Raw genomic sequence first — 15,524 nt, 5'->3', positions numbered from 1 at the left:
AGACCTGTAACAATACACTATGGGGCCAGTATAGGGCCCGCTCCCTTGTGCCTGTGCAGTGCCATGGTATCTTTATTATAGTGTATGGGAGCTGAGATCACCTCGTTTATAAAGGGAAATCTGTTTGGAAGCTAGAATACAAAGATCACACAATAAATACACACATAAGTAACATTACATACAAAGGACACATGCCTGTACATATCGGCTTTAAAAGCAGAACAATCCGACCCAATATCCATGCATTTCAGCACTGCCTTATTTACAAAATGACACGAAAGGAGGTGGAACCAGAATGCTTGTGTAAACGCACAGGGCCTTTAGAAGCCTAGGCTGTCAAAAGGTGTAAGTGGTGAGGTGATTCATAGCCTAGGCTGTCAGAAGGTGTAAGTGGTGGGGTGATTCATAGCCTAGGCTGTCTGCTTAATTGCTCGTTCAGGGTAAAAGAGTTTAATGCATTCAGTTTACAGGCAACACATACTGAACGTTCCAGATGACATCGATTCCTTCATTCATTTTCACTGGTGCTAAAGCAGCGGGCTTGTCCCACACTGCCCCAGCTTTTTAAACACAGGCTGCTGATTGATTGATATCCCTGATCTGTTGGTGGTCTTGTGGTGCTCATGAAAGTTCTAGAGACTCCCACACTTGATAAGTAACATGCTGGTGTCCGTGGTGTCAGCTGTTCAGAACCATCCCTCTCAGTTTACAGGCCCTCCTGCTCCCCACATAACATTCCGTGGAGACCTTCTCAATACACTGAGCAGTGCAGTTCAAATCAATCTGCTGAGTGTTAATGAGCTAACAGCACAGCGATGGGAGTATTCAAATCAATCTGCTGAGTATTAATGAGCTAACAGCACAGCGATGGGAGTATTCTAATCAATCTGCTGAGTATTAATGAGCTAACAGCACAGCGATGGGAGTATTCAAATCAATCTGCTGAGTGTTAATGAGCTAACAGCACAGCGATGGGAGTATTCAAATCAATCTGCTGAGTGTTAATGAGCTAACAGCACAGCGATGGGAGTATTTTAATCAATCTGCTGAGTATTAATGAGCTAACAGCACAGCGATGGGAGTATTCAAATCAATCTGCTGAGTGTTAATGAGCTAACAGCACAGCGATGGGAGTATTCTAATCAATCTGCTGAGTATTAATGAGCTAGCAGCACAGCGATGGGAGTATTCTAATCAATCTGCTGAGTGTTAATGAGCTAACAGCACAGCGATGGGAGTATTCTAATCAATCTGCTGAGTGTTAATGAGCTAGCAGCACAGCGATGGGAGTATTCTAATCAATCTTCAGAGTATTCTGGACCCCACTTCTCTATACAGCTCTATTAGTCATGGTTCCCTCTTGCAGCTAGAGGCAGTTGGTTCAGCTCCAGGGAGCTGCATACTCTGTGTTTCTGGCTGCCTTCCACACCAGTTCCTTATCCCTGAAGATATCATCTGTATCTAGTTTCAAGCCATTTTCTTTGTGGATGTTTTAAAGTGCCCATTCTGCCCCCGGGGAAGGTAATTAAATGTCCTATTATTTAATACCTTCAGTGCTGCACGGATCATATCAGCTATGTTAAAGCTCCGAGCTTCTCATCACCACAGCAAGAACACTGCTCAACCTCCGAGTCTGAACACTGCTCAACCTCCGAGTCTGAACACTGCTCAACCTCCGAGTCTGCACTCCTGCACTAAGGATGCTGCATTCCATTTAAAACAAGTATAACCCCACACTGCAGCCCACTCACTGGAACCTGCTCCATTTAAAACAAGTATAACCCCACTCACTGGAACCTGCTCCATTTAAAACAAGCATAACCCCACTCACTGGAACCTGCTCCATTTAAAACAAGCATAACCCCACTCACTGGAACCTGCTCCATTTAAAACAAGCATAACCCCACTCACTGGAACCTGCTCCATTTAAAACAAGCATAACCCCACTCACTGGAACCTGCTCCATTTAAAACAAGCATAACCCCACTCACTGGAACCTGCTCCATTTAAAACAAGCATAACCCCACGTTTTCTACGACTGCCTGTTACTGTTTCTGCTGTGATAGTTATTTACAATGTGCTGCTTCTGAAAAGACTCCTAAGAGCTGATGTAATTTTGGTCCCCCTCCGAATGTTACAGCTACATACTGTATAGTGTCCAATTCAAATGAAGCGCAGCACTAGAGAAAGAGAATGGAAACATATTTGTCACCCTGTAAAAGTTGACACAGTAAATCTGCAAGGTCGTTTCACAGTTTTTCTCCATGCTTTACTCCTGGGCTATACTATGCATTTACCATGGTTTACCATGCTTTTTAATATTAATGACCATATGTCTCTGGGCATTACACTGCTTCCCTATGCTTTACCATATTTTCACTGTGCTTTACTGCACTTTATGCTTTTACAATGGTACATTTTTATAAGTGAATAGCCGGCTCTTTCTTTTCCATCTCAAATGCAGTTTGACCCTTTGCTCCCTATTTAAACATCGCTGCAGCAGGCACAAGCACCTCGCAGTAAAGGACCAGCTTCCCAGAGCCTCATTAAATGATAATCAAAAGAATAATTATTTCAGAGCGGTTTCAAGTCTCACCTGTTTTAACTTGGGGCCGTTGTGTTTATAAAACTGGAAACAAAAAAAAAAAGAATTCTTTACCACTACAAAAAAAATGAACAAACCTCAGCGTGACGTCTCTGAAATGCAACAAGCTGCTCTCTGAAACACAGCCGACTTGAGAACAGAACGGAATGGAATAAGCGAGACTGTCCCGGTAAAGCAGAATCAGATACATCTTATATAACAGGCTGCAGGGCGATGAGAACACTTATTAGATGATTGATGTACCTCTGAAAATGAATTGGAATGGAACAAATGCAACTCCTCAATGTCATGTGCATCCAAACGCAATATTAACTTGCTGCTGTGTGTTTAATTCTTCATCCTCCATCGATTATGTAACAAATGACCCTGGGCACCTTCCCTCTTCTATATACACATACACAGGGTACACAAAGAGACTTCATAAAGAACACAAGGGAAGCAAAATCCTGCCACACCTTCTGTATCTGAACCTGCTTCAAAACAATTCAACAATGACACATCGATATCAAACTCTTCAATAAAGTCATACATTTAAACAGAAAGAATCACAAAATCAACGATTGATTTGAAACTCCGGTGAGCAAAAGCATGAACACACAGTAACTATAACACGAGAGCTGTGAATAAATGAAGGACAATTGCAAAAGCTAGCATATAAAAAAAATAAAAAATAACATTTCCTACCGACAGTGCAGTGCGAGGCAGCTAACGGCACAGACAGACAATGCAGGTAAGAGAATGGAAAGCAGTTAGTTACCTACAGGACATTCTGCAGAGGAAGAAGCGGCTGCAATGGCAAAGGCAGAAGCATTGACATACCCACTCCCTGCTGACCATTGTGTGCTCAGTGCTCCGCTACCCTACACAGAGCTCTATACACCTGACTCGTTATTACAAACCACATGAGCCTCTGAGCTGGGATCAGGTTCCGCTGCCTGGAACTAATACCTCACTGCAGCAGGGCACTGCTCAGCCTGCGTTAAATATTTCAGTGGAGGTCCTTCATCACAGAGACACAGCCTTCTCAGTGACCACAGTCTCCTGTGCGTTACCATATCCACACACCTCTGTGCTTTATCACATCCACACACCTCTGTGCTTTATCATATCCACACACCTCTGTGCTTTATCACATCCACACACCTCTGTGCTTTATCATATCCACACACCTCTGTGCTTTATCATATCCACACACCTCTGTGCTTTATCATATCCACACACCTCTGTGCTGTACCACACTCTCCTGTGCTTTATCATATCCACACACCTCTGTGCGTTACCATATCCACACACCTCTGTGCTTTATCATATGGACACACCTCTGTGCTTTACCATATCCACACACCTCTGTGCTTTATCATATGGACACACCTCTGTGCTTTACCATATCCACACACCTCTGTGCTTTATCATATGGACACACCTCTGTGCTTTATCATATCCACACACCTCTGTGCTGTCCCACACTCTCCTGTGCTTTATCATATCCACACACCTCTGTGCTGTCCCACACTCTCCTGTGCTTTATCATATCCACACACCTCTGTGCTGTCCCACACTCTCCTGTGCTTTATCATATCCACACACCTCTGTGCTTTACCATATCCACACACCTCTGTGCTTTACCATATCCACACACCTCTGTGCTTTACCATATCCACACACCTCTGTGCTTTATCATATCCACACACCTCTGTGCTGTCCCACACTCTCCTGTGCTTTATCATATCCACACACCTCTGTGCTTTATCATATCCACACACCTCTGTGCTGTACCACACTCTCCTGTGCTTTATCACATCCACACACCTCTGTGCTGTCCCACACTCTCCTGTGCTTTATCATATCCACACACCTCTGTGCTGTACCACACTCTCCTGTGCTTCATCATATCCACACACCTCTGTGCTTTATCATATCCACACACCTCTGTGCTGTACCACACTCTCCTGTGCTTTATCATATCCACACACCTCTGTGCTGTCCCACACTCTCCTGTGCTTTATCATATCCACACACCTCTGTGCTTTATCACATCCACACACCTCTGTGCTGTACCACACTCTCCTGTGCTTTATCACATCCACACACCTCTGTGCTGTCCCACACTCTCCTGTGCTTTATCATATCCACACACCTCTGTGCTGTCCCACACTCTCCTGTGCTTTATCATATCCACACACCTCTGTGCTTTATCACATCCACACACCTCTGTGCTGTCCCACACTCTCCTGTGCTTTATCATATCCACACACCTCTGTGCTGTCCCACACTCTCCTGTGCTTTATCATATCCACACACCTCTGTGCTTTATCATATCCACACACCTCTGTGCTGTCCCACACTCTCCTGTGCTTCATCATATCCACACAGTGTTTGTAGATTTTCTAATATATTTTGCTGGTACATGCAGTACTGTGTTAAGTTCACTTGTGGCTTCCATAGATACAAGAACAATGTCAGGCCCTCATGGTGTGAACTCAGGTTATTAAGCAAGCACCAGCAAACAAATAACCTGAAATATCACTGGAACATAGCTGGCAAGGGTTACTGTTGGGGTACCACTGCGCTTCTGAGTCTGACAGTCTGACAGGAGGACAGTCATCTGAGACGCTCACATGGAAAGAACAGGCTACAGATGCCCCAGCTACAGCACCACAAACCAGCACCACAAACCACTAGGGTATTTTTTAAAAAAACCAGCGGTGATACGCTTTATGAGATAAATGATGTGGCGAGATCACATAGTGATAACATGTTGCCATTGTGATGTCATAATGAACATTCTGGCTCCTCCTCAAAGCTCCAGTGTTTGTGTACAACCTGTGTAACCAGTGTGTGTGTGTGTGTGTGTGTGTTTATCACGTGTGTGTTACAAGGCCATTCTCCCTTGGTGTTGTAGAAGGGTAATTCATATTTGCAGATGGAAATAAAAGTGAGATCTATTATTCAATCTCAGATGTACTTGTGAGCCTTCACAGTGGATTGTAGTGCCAGCACAGAGGGACCTGCACATCAGGATAAAGCAGGTTATTTGAGACGGCTGTGTGTTTACAGCCCCTCCCCCGCCCCCTCTGCTACACAGACCAGCACTGAGCTGAAACAAGAGCTCGCCCTAAAAGTAACTTCATCTCACCCTAGAGGTCCTCTTCCAATATGGAGAATAGGCTACTGAGTTTAATGAGAATGAGTTGCTGTGCAGTCACGCTCATGTTGCTCTTTGTGAACAGCGATTATCCCTATACACTGTGCATGGCATGGAACTGCGTGCTACAGTGTTCCACACCGCAGCCTTAGCTAAAATCTGAGCTTTATTCAAGCCAGCAGTAAAGCTGAAAAGATCTCCTCTCTCCTTTTGAATTTGCCCAGTTTAGCCTTTAAAATGGGAAGCACTTGTGATCCATGTGAATGCCCCGTGCCCCACTCTGATAACAATGGGAAGCACTTGTGATCCCTGTGAATGCCCCGTGCCCCACTCTGATAACAATGGGAAGCACTTGTGATCCGTGTGAATGCCCCGTGCCCCACTCTGATAACAATAGGAAGCACTTGTGATCCCTGTGAATGCCCCATGCCCCACTCTGATAACAATGGGAAGCACTTGTGATCCCTGTGAATGCCCCGTGCCCCACTCTGATAACAATGGGAAGCACTTGTGATCCATGTGAATGCCCCGTGCCCCACTCTGATAACATTGGGAAGCACTTGTGATCCATGTGAATGCCCCGTGCCCCACTCTGATAACAATAGGAAGCACTTGTGATCCATGTGAATGCCCCGTGCCCCACTCTGATAACAATAGGAAGCACTTGTGACCCCTGTGAATGGCCCACTCTGATTGTCACTGATGTGGACACTGTCCGAACCTCATCTCCATTGAACTTGTTGTACTTATTTAAATCATCACATTCCTTCATCCCAGTGTTTTGACTGGGATTGATTGAATGTGCCTGTTGTCTGTAGCTCCCTGCTCCTGGCATCCTTACTGCAGAGACAGTCCAGCAAACAGCACATTGGACTTGGAAGGGCTGGTCGTATGGGAGTTTCCACAGTGCTTTAATGCACTGTAAGGCTGTCTGTGCAGGTGAATTGTCATGGTTTATTTCTAGTGGTTACAATGGTTTTCTAGTGGAACAGTGCAATCTCTGCTAGGTGATGCATATGGCATTAACCTCCATAACACAGGAGAGATTTCCAGTGTGTTCCAGTGTGTTCTGGCTATGACCTGTGCTCTCTGTCTATAGAGAAGAGTGCTGCTGTTGCTACCGGCTGGTTGAGTGATTGCTGTAAGTGGCTGTTGAAAGGTGGTAGCGGCTGATTGTTGCTGGTGGCTTGAGTTGTCCTTTCACTAGGGCTATTGTGAGAACCTGCTGGATAGGAGCTGTGGGCTAGATTTTCAAAGGTATTTCCTGCATATGGATGTGCATGAAGGCAATTATACTGATGTTAAACAAACATGGTTGATTGTTGAAAAATACAACCTAAACACATACATATGTGGGTGTGCAGCTGGGTTATAAGACAGTCGAGTAAAACGACTGCAGGACTGCACGAGAACGGAAAGAGGAAAGGTGTGCATGTACAGCACACTATATGTATGTATATATATAGACACAGTGAATGCACACAGATCAAGATTAAATGCATGTCTTCTCTTTACAAAGGAATATATTCTGCACTTACTGCTGAGGTTGATGGTGGTGGAGATGATTCCTCTAGCACGGACTCCCTGGGCCGGTTGTCCAGGCATCTTCTCTTTTTTTAAACAAAGCAAGCAAGGTTATTTCCTCAGCTTGAGCCTGCAGAGACACGGCAGCAGGTACTCCTTTGTCTTTGTGATGAAGGACTCCCGGGAGTCCGGGGCTGAAGCTCTCATCGGGTGGAAGCAGCGTCTGAACCGATTTCTAACAGGCAGGGGAGTCCTGGGCAGCAGAGTCAGGCCAGCAGCATTCCCCTTCTCTACAGCAGCGCTGCCAAGGACTCGGAGACTCCGGGGATATTTCGGACGTGGGCTTGTCCAATGGGGGCTCCGCAGTGAGGCAGGCTGACATCGGAGCCCCTCCACCATATATGAGTCAGGGCGGGCAGAGCCAGCGGAGGGGTGAAACAGGAGAAGAGTTCTCCTGCCTCCAGTCCCCAGCCGCCAGTGCAGCCTGAGAACCAGCAGCTCTGCCTGTCACTCCTCATGTCAGTGTGGAATGGGCTGGGGATCACAGTGTATTACTGAAGGGAAACCGGAACCTGGCTATCTAAAATCATGAAACACAGGGCAGATTTCCCTGGGTAAACACAGCCAACAGACGCTGACCCAAGAACTGAGCAGCGGCTCAATATGGGGGGGGGGGGGGGGGGGGGTGTGTGTGTACCATTGCTACTGTATTTGAAGGAGTTGTCTCGCAAATCCGAAGACATTTTAGAGCCAGCCAAAAAAAAAATAATACAATGGTGTCATCAATGAAAAACCATTACCCATGATTTGAGCTTTAAAAAAAAAAAAGAGCTTCAATGAATTTGACCTGCTTCAGTTGAGTTCATCTCAACCAGGCTTGTAAACTAATCATGCAATAAAAAAAGAAACATTGACTTTATCAAGCATAAACCAAGAGCCTGTTCCAGGCCGAAAAATAAATAAAAAGAAGATAAGAAACGTGCTTCCAGAATTCACAGCAGAAACCTTCACAGAGATCGGTGCTGTGTGTTTCAACCCCCCTGTAATAATGACATTCAGCAAGCTCCCCGCGCTGTGACAGGGCCTGGAAGTGCTGGCCTGGGAATAGAAGAACCAGGCTCCTATTAATGAGAGCTGTACACAGGCACGCATGTATGAAGGAAGCTGGTGATTGAGATCAGTGCTAACTAGTCTTATTGAGATCCATTAGCCAATTCTCACACTGGCAAATCTGCTGTCACTGCCACGCATTACCAGAAGAGGGCACAGTGACAAACCTTTTTGGAGAGCCAGAAACCAAAATCTATACAGCAGTGTACTGGGAATAGTAAGGGATCCACATAGTATCGAAGCACTATACGACACTGATTGATAAATAACCCTGCTGTGTTAGCTACGGCTTCGGCAAGCACAGTCAACTCAGGAACCAGTGAGGGGGGGTCACATCTTCAACCAGCTCAAGCCGCTAAGAAACAGATCAATCCAGGAGCTAGAGAGCAGGAAAGCCTTCAGGAGCAACTCTCTTCAGATGCCATTTACTAGATACTCTTACATTCCTCTTACTACGTTATGTTACTGCACACCTCACAGCATCAGCACTCTGGATTATTGCACACCTCACAGCATCAGCACTCTGGATTACTGCACACCTCACAGCATCAGCACTCTGGATTACTGCACACCTCACAGCATCAGCACTCTGGATTACTGCACACCTCACAGCATCAGCGCTCTGGATTACTGCACACCTCACAGCATCAGCGCTCTGGATTACTGCACACCTCACAGCATCAGCGCTCTGGATTACTGCACACCTCACAGCATCAGCACTCTGGATTACTGCACACCTCACAGCATCAGCACTCTGGATTACTGCACACCTCACAGCATCAGCACTCTGGATTACTGCACATCTCACAGCATCAGCACTCTGGATTACTGCACACTTCACAGCATCAGCGCTCTGGATTACTGCACACCTCACAGCATCAGCACTCTGGATTACTGCACACCTCACAGCATCAGCGCTCTGGATTACTGCACACCTCACAGCATCAGCACTCTGGATTACTGCACACCTCACAGCATCAGCACTCTGGATTACTGCACACCTCACAGCATCAGCACTCTGGATTACTGCACACCTCACAGCATCAGCACTCTGGATTACTGCACACCTCATAGCATCAGCACTTTGGATTACTGCACACCTCACAGCATCAGCACTCTGGATTACTGCACACCTCACAGCATCAGCACTCTGGATTACTGCACACCTCATAGCATCAGCACTTTGGATTACTGCACACCTCACAGCATCAGCACTCTGGATTATTGCACACCTCATAGCATCAGCACTCTGGATTACTGCACACCTCACAGCATCAGCACTCTGGATTACTGCACACCTCACAGCATCAGCACTCTGGATTACTGCACACCTCACAGCATCAGCACTCTGGATTACTGCACACCTCACAGCATCAGCACTCTGGATTACTGCACACCTCACAGCATCAGCACTCTGGATTACTGCACACCTCACAGCATCAGCGCTCTGGATTACTACACACCTCACAGCATCAGCACTCTGGATTACTGCACACCTCACAGCATCAGCACTCTGGATTACTACACACCTCACAGCATCAGCACTCTGGATTACTGCACACCTCACAGCATCAGCACTCTGGATTACTGCACACCTCACAGCATCAGCACTCTGGATTACTGCACACCTCACAGCATCAGCACTCTGGATTACTGCACACCTCATAGCATCTGCAGCACCCTGCTCTTAAACTGTAAAGCTGTGACGCTGTTACCTCCATCCTGGGTGCTCAGCACATTGAGAGCGAACAGCATGGCGTTGGAGAAGGTGGTGGCCTCCTCCTTGCTGGCGAAGTTCAGCCCGTAGACCTGCCTCGCGTCACGCCACTGATGGAAGGTGGGGGTCGCCTGGTTGTACTTCAGTCCTTTCACAATGGAATAGTTTATAACTACCTGAAATCAGGAGGGAAAGGGAAGGTAAGTCTGTGTGCTGTAACATGCGTCACACCTGGAGGTTCAAGACATGCATTCTACTAAAGAAGCTACATTTAAACTATTAGGACCATAGTGTAAAACAAAATACTTATCATGAAATAGTAGTTAGCCAGTAGAAGCACAACTAATGAAGTGTCCGTGAAAATAACATCCATAACTATTAAACTCTCAATAGTAGTGAATTTATTAAAAGAAATGTAATAAGTATTGACACATGGTTTGACTAGAACTCTTTCTCAATGTCATAAGACTTGAGAAAGACTTCTGCAAATGTTTTGACTAGAATTGAAGACATTGAGAAAGACTTCTAGTCAAAACATTTGCACATTGTGAAAGACTTCTGGTTGAAATGTTTTGCAGAATCATGGACACTGAGACAGACTTCTTTTGGAAACGTCTCTCCTTGCTTATTGAGTTTCTAAACCCCCTCAGTAGGGGGCGCCCCAGTGCCCCAGTGCCGGCGCTCACTTGCTGGTCCTGCAGCTTGACCCCCACCACACGGAAGGTGTTGTTGGCAGTGTTGTGGTAGATGTTGATCCGGCTGAACCCCTGCTGGCCTGGTTTGATTGGCACCCATTTCTTACTGGTATCATCGTAGACCATGACAGAGGCCCGAGCCTGGCAAATACTCTGCTCACTGGAAGAGAGAAGAGAGGAGAGAGGAGAACATGAGACACGGCCCGTCACTACTATATTAAAATAAAGCAAAGCATCACGACAGCCTGAGCGTAAGATATGCTATACATGGCTGTGTGCATTAACCATCAGTCAGCACTTGATTTATGTACCTCTATTAAAAGCTAGACTAGGCTGTTTCGTTATACCATGTCTTATACCTTCATGAATCCTGTACAAAAAAAACTGGAACAGCTTTTGTGTAGCACAGGATAATAACACAGAGCAGGTAAATAAAGGATAACCCCTTTGTAAAATGATAGTGCCTGGACCTGCTGCAGGGAGCTGTCTTTAATGACTTCTTGTCGTCTGTACCACACTAGCCCGTGCTTTACAATGCTTTACAACGCTTACCATGATTTCCCTATGCTCTGTGTAACAGGCAGTGTTGTGTGATGGAGGGGTAGACAGAGAGACCGTCGTGATGTTACGACACGGGCAGGAAAACCACAAAATCAGAAGCGTTCTGGAATGCTGCTGTTTGGAGTCAACACAGAACATTGTAAATAAACCTCCAGAGTGGGAACACAGCGTGACCAATGCACTAATAAGACGTGCAAAAACAGACTGAGCTGTCGCTTGGCAAGGAGGGCAGTCTGAAATACATTCACAGAAGGAAGCAGAAGCAAAGAAACTTTAGAAGCAACAGAAGAGGAAGGAATGCGCAGTGTTTACTGCATGTACAGAATCAAACCGTTCTGGAATCGGAAGAGGAAGGAATGCGCAGTGTTTACTGCATGTACAGAATCAAACCGTTCTGGAATCGGAAGAGGAAGGAATGCGCAGTGTTTACTGCATGTACAGAATCAAACCGTTCTGGAATCGGAAGAGGAAGGAATGCGCAGTGTTTACTGCATGTACAGAATCAAACCGTTCTGGAATCGGAAGAGGAAGGAATGCGCAGTGTTTACTGCATGTACAGAATCAAACCGTTCTGGAATCGGAAGAGGAAGGAATGCGCAGTGTTTACTGCATGTACAGAATCAAACCGTTCTGGAATCGAAACAAACAGTTTGTCAACTGAGAGTTTTGAAAGCTTTGGTTTTGCTCTGTTGTGTGGGCATGCTTTTTTTTAAACGGAAGAGCACAGGAAATGCAGTTAGACAGTAACTCAGAAATCATATTTAGCCAATAGAACTGCATTCAAAATAGTTTTAAAATTATAAGGCAACTATATATGTTTTGATCATAGAATGTTGAATTTAGGCAACAAAATACAATAAAAAGCAGAGCTAGGAAACTGCTGAGGATAGTTTCATGAGGGCATTCGCGAGACTGTACACTGTGTACACTGTATTTACTGCAGTGAGTTTGAGAGACTGTACACTGTATACACTGTATTTACTGCAGTGAATTCGCGAGACTGTACACTGTATACACTGTATTTACTGCAGTGAGTTTGAGAGACTGTACACTGTATACACTGTATTTACTGCAGTGAGTCTGAGAGACTGTACACTGTATACACTGTATTTACTGCAGTGAGTTTGAGAGACTGTACACTGTATATACTGTATTTACTGCAGTGAGTTTGAGAGACTGTACACTGTATACACTGTATTTACTGCAGTGAGTTTGAGAGACTGTACACTCACTGTATACACTGTATTTACTGCAGTGAATTTTGGGCACAGATTTTGAACAAAAAAAAAACAACTTGTGAGTCTCTTGGTACTCTTGACTTGCTCAGCTGAATTAAATCTTAAATGCGGACCCTGTAAACCACACAGCACGACTAAGAATAACCAGCACACAGCACGACTAGCTTCAAGGCTGCTGGTACCCAGATGCACCTCAGTAAGTAAAGTTACACTGAACAGGAGACAGGAAACCACACTGCTGTGGAGGGACCTGCACGGTGAAGCAGCACACACTTCTGGATCGCTGTCCGTCACACGACTGATTCATTGATTATGCAAATAAGATCCTTGACATGTATGAGATTTAGTTACTCAGTTTTAATTAAATGGTTCATGTTCTGCTCTCTGATACAGGATGCTTTTGTTGTGATTGTCTCTGAGGGTGCAGATCAGTGCGGGAGGCAGACACACACAGTCCTGGAAGAGGGATTCCTCAAGGCTGTCTGTGGACGAGGCTTTGATCTCCAGTTTTGCATTGGGAGGTTTGGGGCAGCCACACTGCTGATAGATAGCATCGGCGTGCTACCACCAGTAAAATCCCAAACTTCTCATCAGCAAATCTGTCTTTAACACAGGCGGAGGCATTGGCTGACACATCTGCCAACTTGAAATGTACGGGCAAACTGGAAATGGGAGCTTTTGTGAACAAATTCAAAATGTACCCAGGGGCATAAAGGGAAACGTCATATCTGATCGAATGGTATGTAAACATGTGACACCACCTGTAACTGAACTTTACAGAGAGAATCATAGAACACAGCCGTGTACCAACTATTAGGATCAATAAAATACCCACTATTGAACCAGACCCTGAGAATTGCTGAATACAGCGTGAAGCCAATATCTCGACGTGTTAGGTCTTAAAAAGTCACATGATCCCGACATGGCAGGTATCATAGGTGACAGGTGAAAGTGAAGGGTGCCGTTAGGTATTCACTGAAAATATGAAGTTGTAATCTGAAATTCTATATGGATATTAGATATGGATATTAGATGTGCAGATTATTACAAGCTCCACTCACAGGGATGCTTGTATAATAGGACCATTATATATGAGCATTAGAAAAACAATACATGTTATAATAATATAATAAAGTATGTCATAATACTCACTTTCAGAATCAGTCAATACTGTCTGATAATGACCTTCAGTTAGTCATATCAAGATAAGACCACTTCTTGCACTGTGATAATCAATAATGCACAGGACCTTTTTTATTATTTTACTGGAAGCCTACAGGCTGCACAACAGTAAAAAGAAAAGCCAAAAAAAGAAAATGCGCGCTGTGATATCTCGACTGCTGGTCAGACTTCTCAAAAGTGCAGTGAAAATGTTACTTACCGAGGTGCCATTGTGCCCTGAGCCGCTGGCAAACGCTTCCTCTAGAAGGGGAATACCATGTGTATCGATAGATATAGATATAGCTCATGGAGAACTACAAGCAGAGCTGAAGATCACTCTCAGACCTTGAGCTTACTGGAAGGATGTGGCTATTGCAGCCTAGCTTTACTTTGTTAAAAAAAAAAAAATGTATTATTAAAAGACAGGAAACACAACAGGAAACATGTCATGTTTAAAAACCAAAACTATAGGTTCAAGAAGCGTGCTAAACACTCTGTGCTCATTCGAACGGCACCAGCTTCACTGCATGTCTCTTAACTTCAACACTCTTTCATGAGACCCAATCTCAAAGGCCAGGGTTAGAAACTCTCACTAACCCTGCTGCTGCTGCACCCATTCCTGGGGTTCAGAACTCCCATCAATTCATTATATTATTTCAAGATTGCCATATCCAGGAGTTTGAGCAACCTCTGTTAAATTGTACCCTTCCCTTATAGCTGCAAGAACAACTCCTAACAGTCAACCTGCAGATGCAGACGGGACTCATTCAAGTGTGATCAGTTCTTTCAGAGCAGATTTAGCTAGGGCCTGATTGTTCAAAGTCCTGGCCCCTGTTCATTTCAATAATACACATACACAAGGTTGAGTTTCTAAACTCAGGACTGTGAGCAGGGCGACTGGAAGCTTCTAACCCTGCCTGAACTTCAGCCAACTTTCACATCCCTCTGTTCTTTTTTTATTTGTTTTTGCAAAGGTTTGTTCTTCTCCACTATCACGTCTCCCATGTTCTCCTGATATAGGCAGTTACATTGTAACAAAGACAAACTGTAACACAGACTTGCTTACCGATTCCTGTCATGGGATAACCATGCACCAGAACCTTGTCAGGTGAGGAGACGAGGGACTCCAGGAATAATATCAGTAACAGTTCTCTAAACGAGCGCACCTTATAAACAGCACCATGCTGTATTTCCACAGACACACAAGACCCACGGCTGGCACCCTCCTTCATTTACACAAAGCAAGCCTGTTTGTCTGCTTCAATTCCTTTCCCTGGCTCTGTTCACAGAGCAGACAGGACATTGCAGTATTCTGGGTAGCCTGAGGTTGCTGGACTATTAATAATTGTGGCCTCCAGTTCTATCTGCAGAATCACAGCACTGTACCTCACAGGCAGCTGCACACCAGCATGAATCACAGGATGACGTCTGCAAACAGAAATGAATTTCACCAGCCCTGAAACAAACCCTCCTTTCTGCAGAGAGACAATCATTCTAGCTGCCTTCCTCCATATTATAACTTCAGTGTGTGGCTTTCTCTTCTCTCCTGAAGGAACTATGAAAGGGAGCACTCGCTGTAACAACTATATCCACAGACACATAATGCTGCAAGATATATCTAGCATAAAATGATGTCTGAATTATTTTAGCAAGTACAGCAAATATATTGCACGTTTCTACAAACTATCCCACCTTCCAGCTTTCCAAGCCTCCCCGGGACTCTGCGGCTCTGGGACGTATTTTCAAAGTGTTTAATTAACTCCTTTTT

At 45.0% G+C, this 15,524-nt stretch overlaps 1 protein-coding gene across 7 annotated transcripts in view; it reads right to left on the bottom strand.

The window, feature by feature from the left end:
* LOC117424829 (ena/VASP-like protein) overlaps nt 1-15,524 on the bottom strand; it is a 54,117-nt gene that overhangs the window by 11,321 nt on the left and 27,272 nt on the right. For 5 of the 7 annotated variants that reach the window (XM_058988109.1, XM_058988107.1, XM_058988106.1 and 2 more), the window contains exons 2-3: nt 10,788-10,956; nt 10,100-10,277 (exon numbers count right to left, since the gene is read on the bottom strand). In XM_058988109.1, the coding sequence (XP_058844092.1) occupies nt 10,100-10,277; nt 10,788-10,956 (347 nt within the window). Of the gene's footprint in view, nt 1-7,288; nt 7,880-10,099; nt 10,278-10,787; nt 10,957-13,976; nt 14,112-15,524 lie in introns of those variants that run through there. The other 2 variants (XM_058988108.1, XM_058988110.1) reach the window with 2 other exon arrangements.

This window comes from Acipenser ruthenus, chromosome 15 (assembly GCF_902713425.1).
Source record: "Acipenser ruthenus chromosome 15, fAciRut3.2 maternal haplotype, whole genome shotgun sequence".
NCBI lineage: Eukaryota > Metazoa > Chordata > Actinopteri > Acipenseriformes > Acipenseridae > Acipenser > Acipenser ruthenus.
The sequence above is the reverse complement of the archived record's forward strand: the minus strand, read 5'-3'. Positions and strand labels throughout refer to the sequence as shown.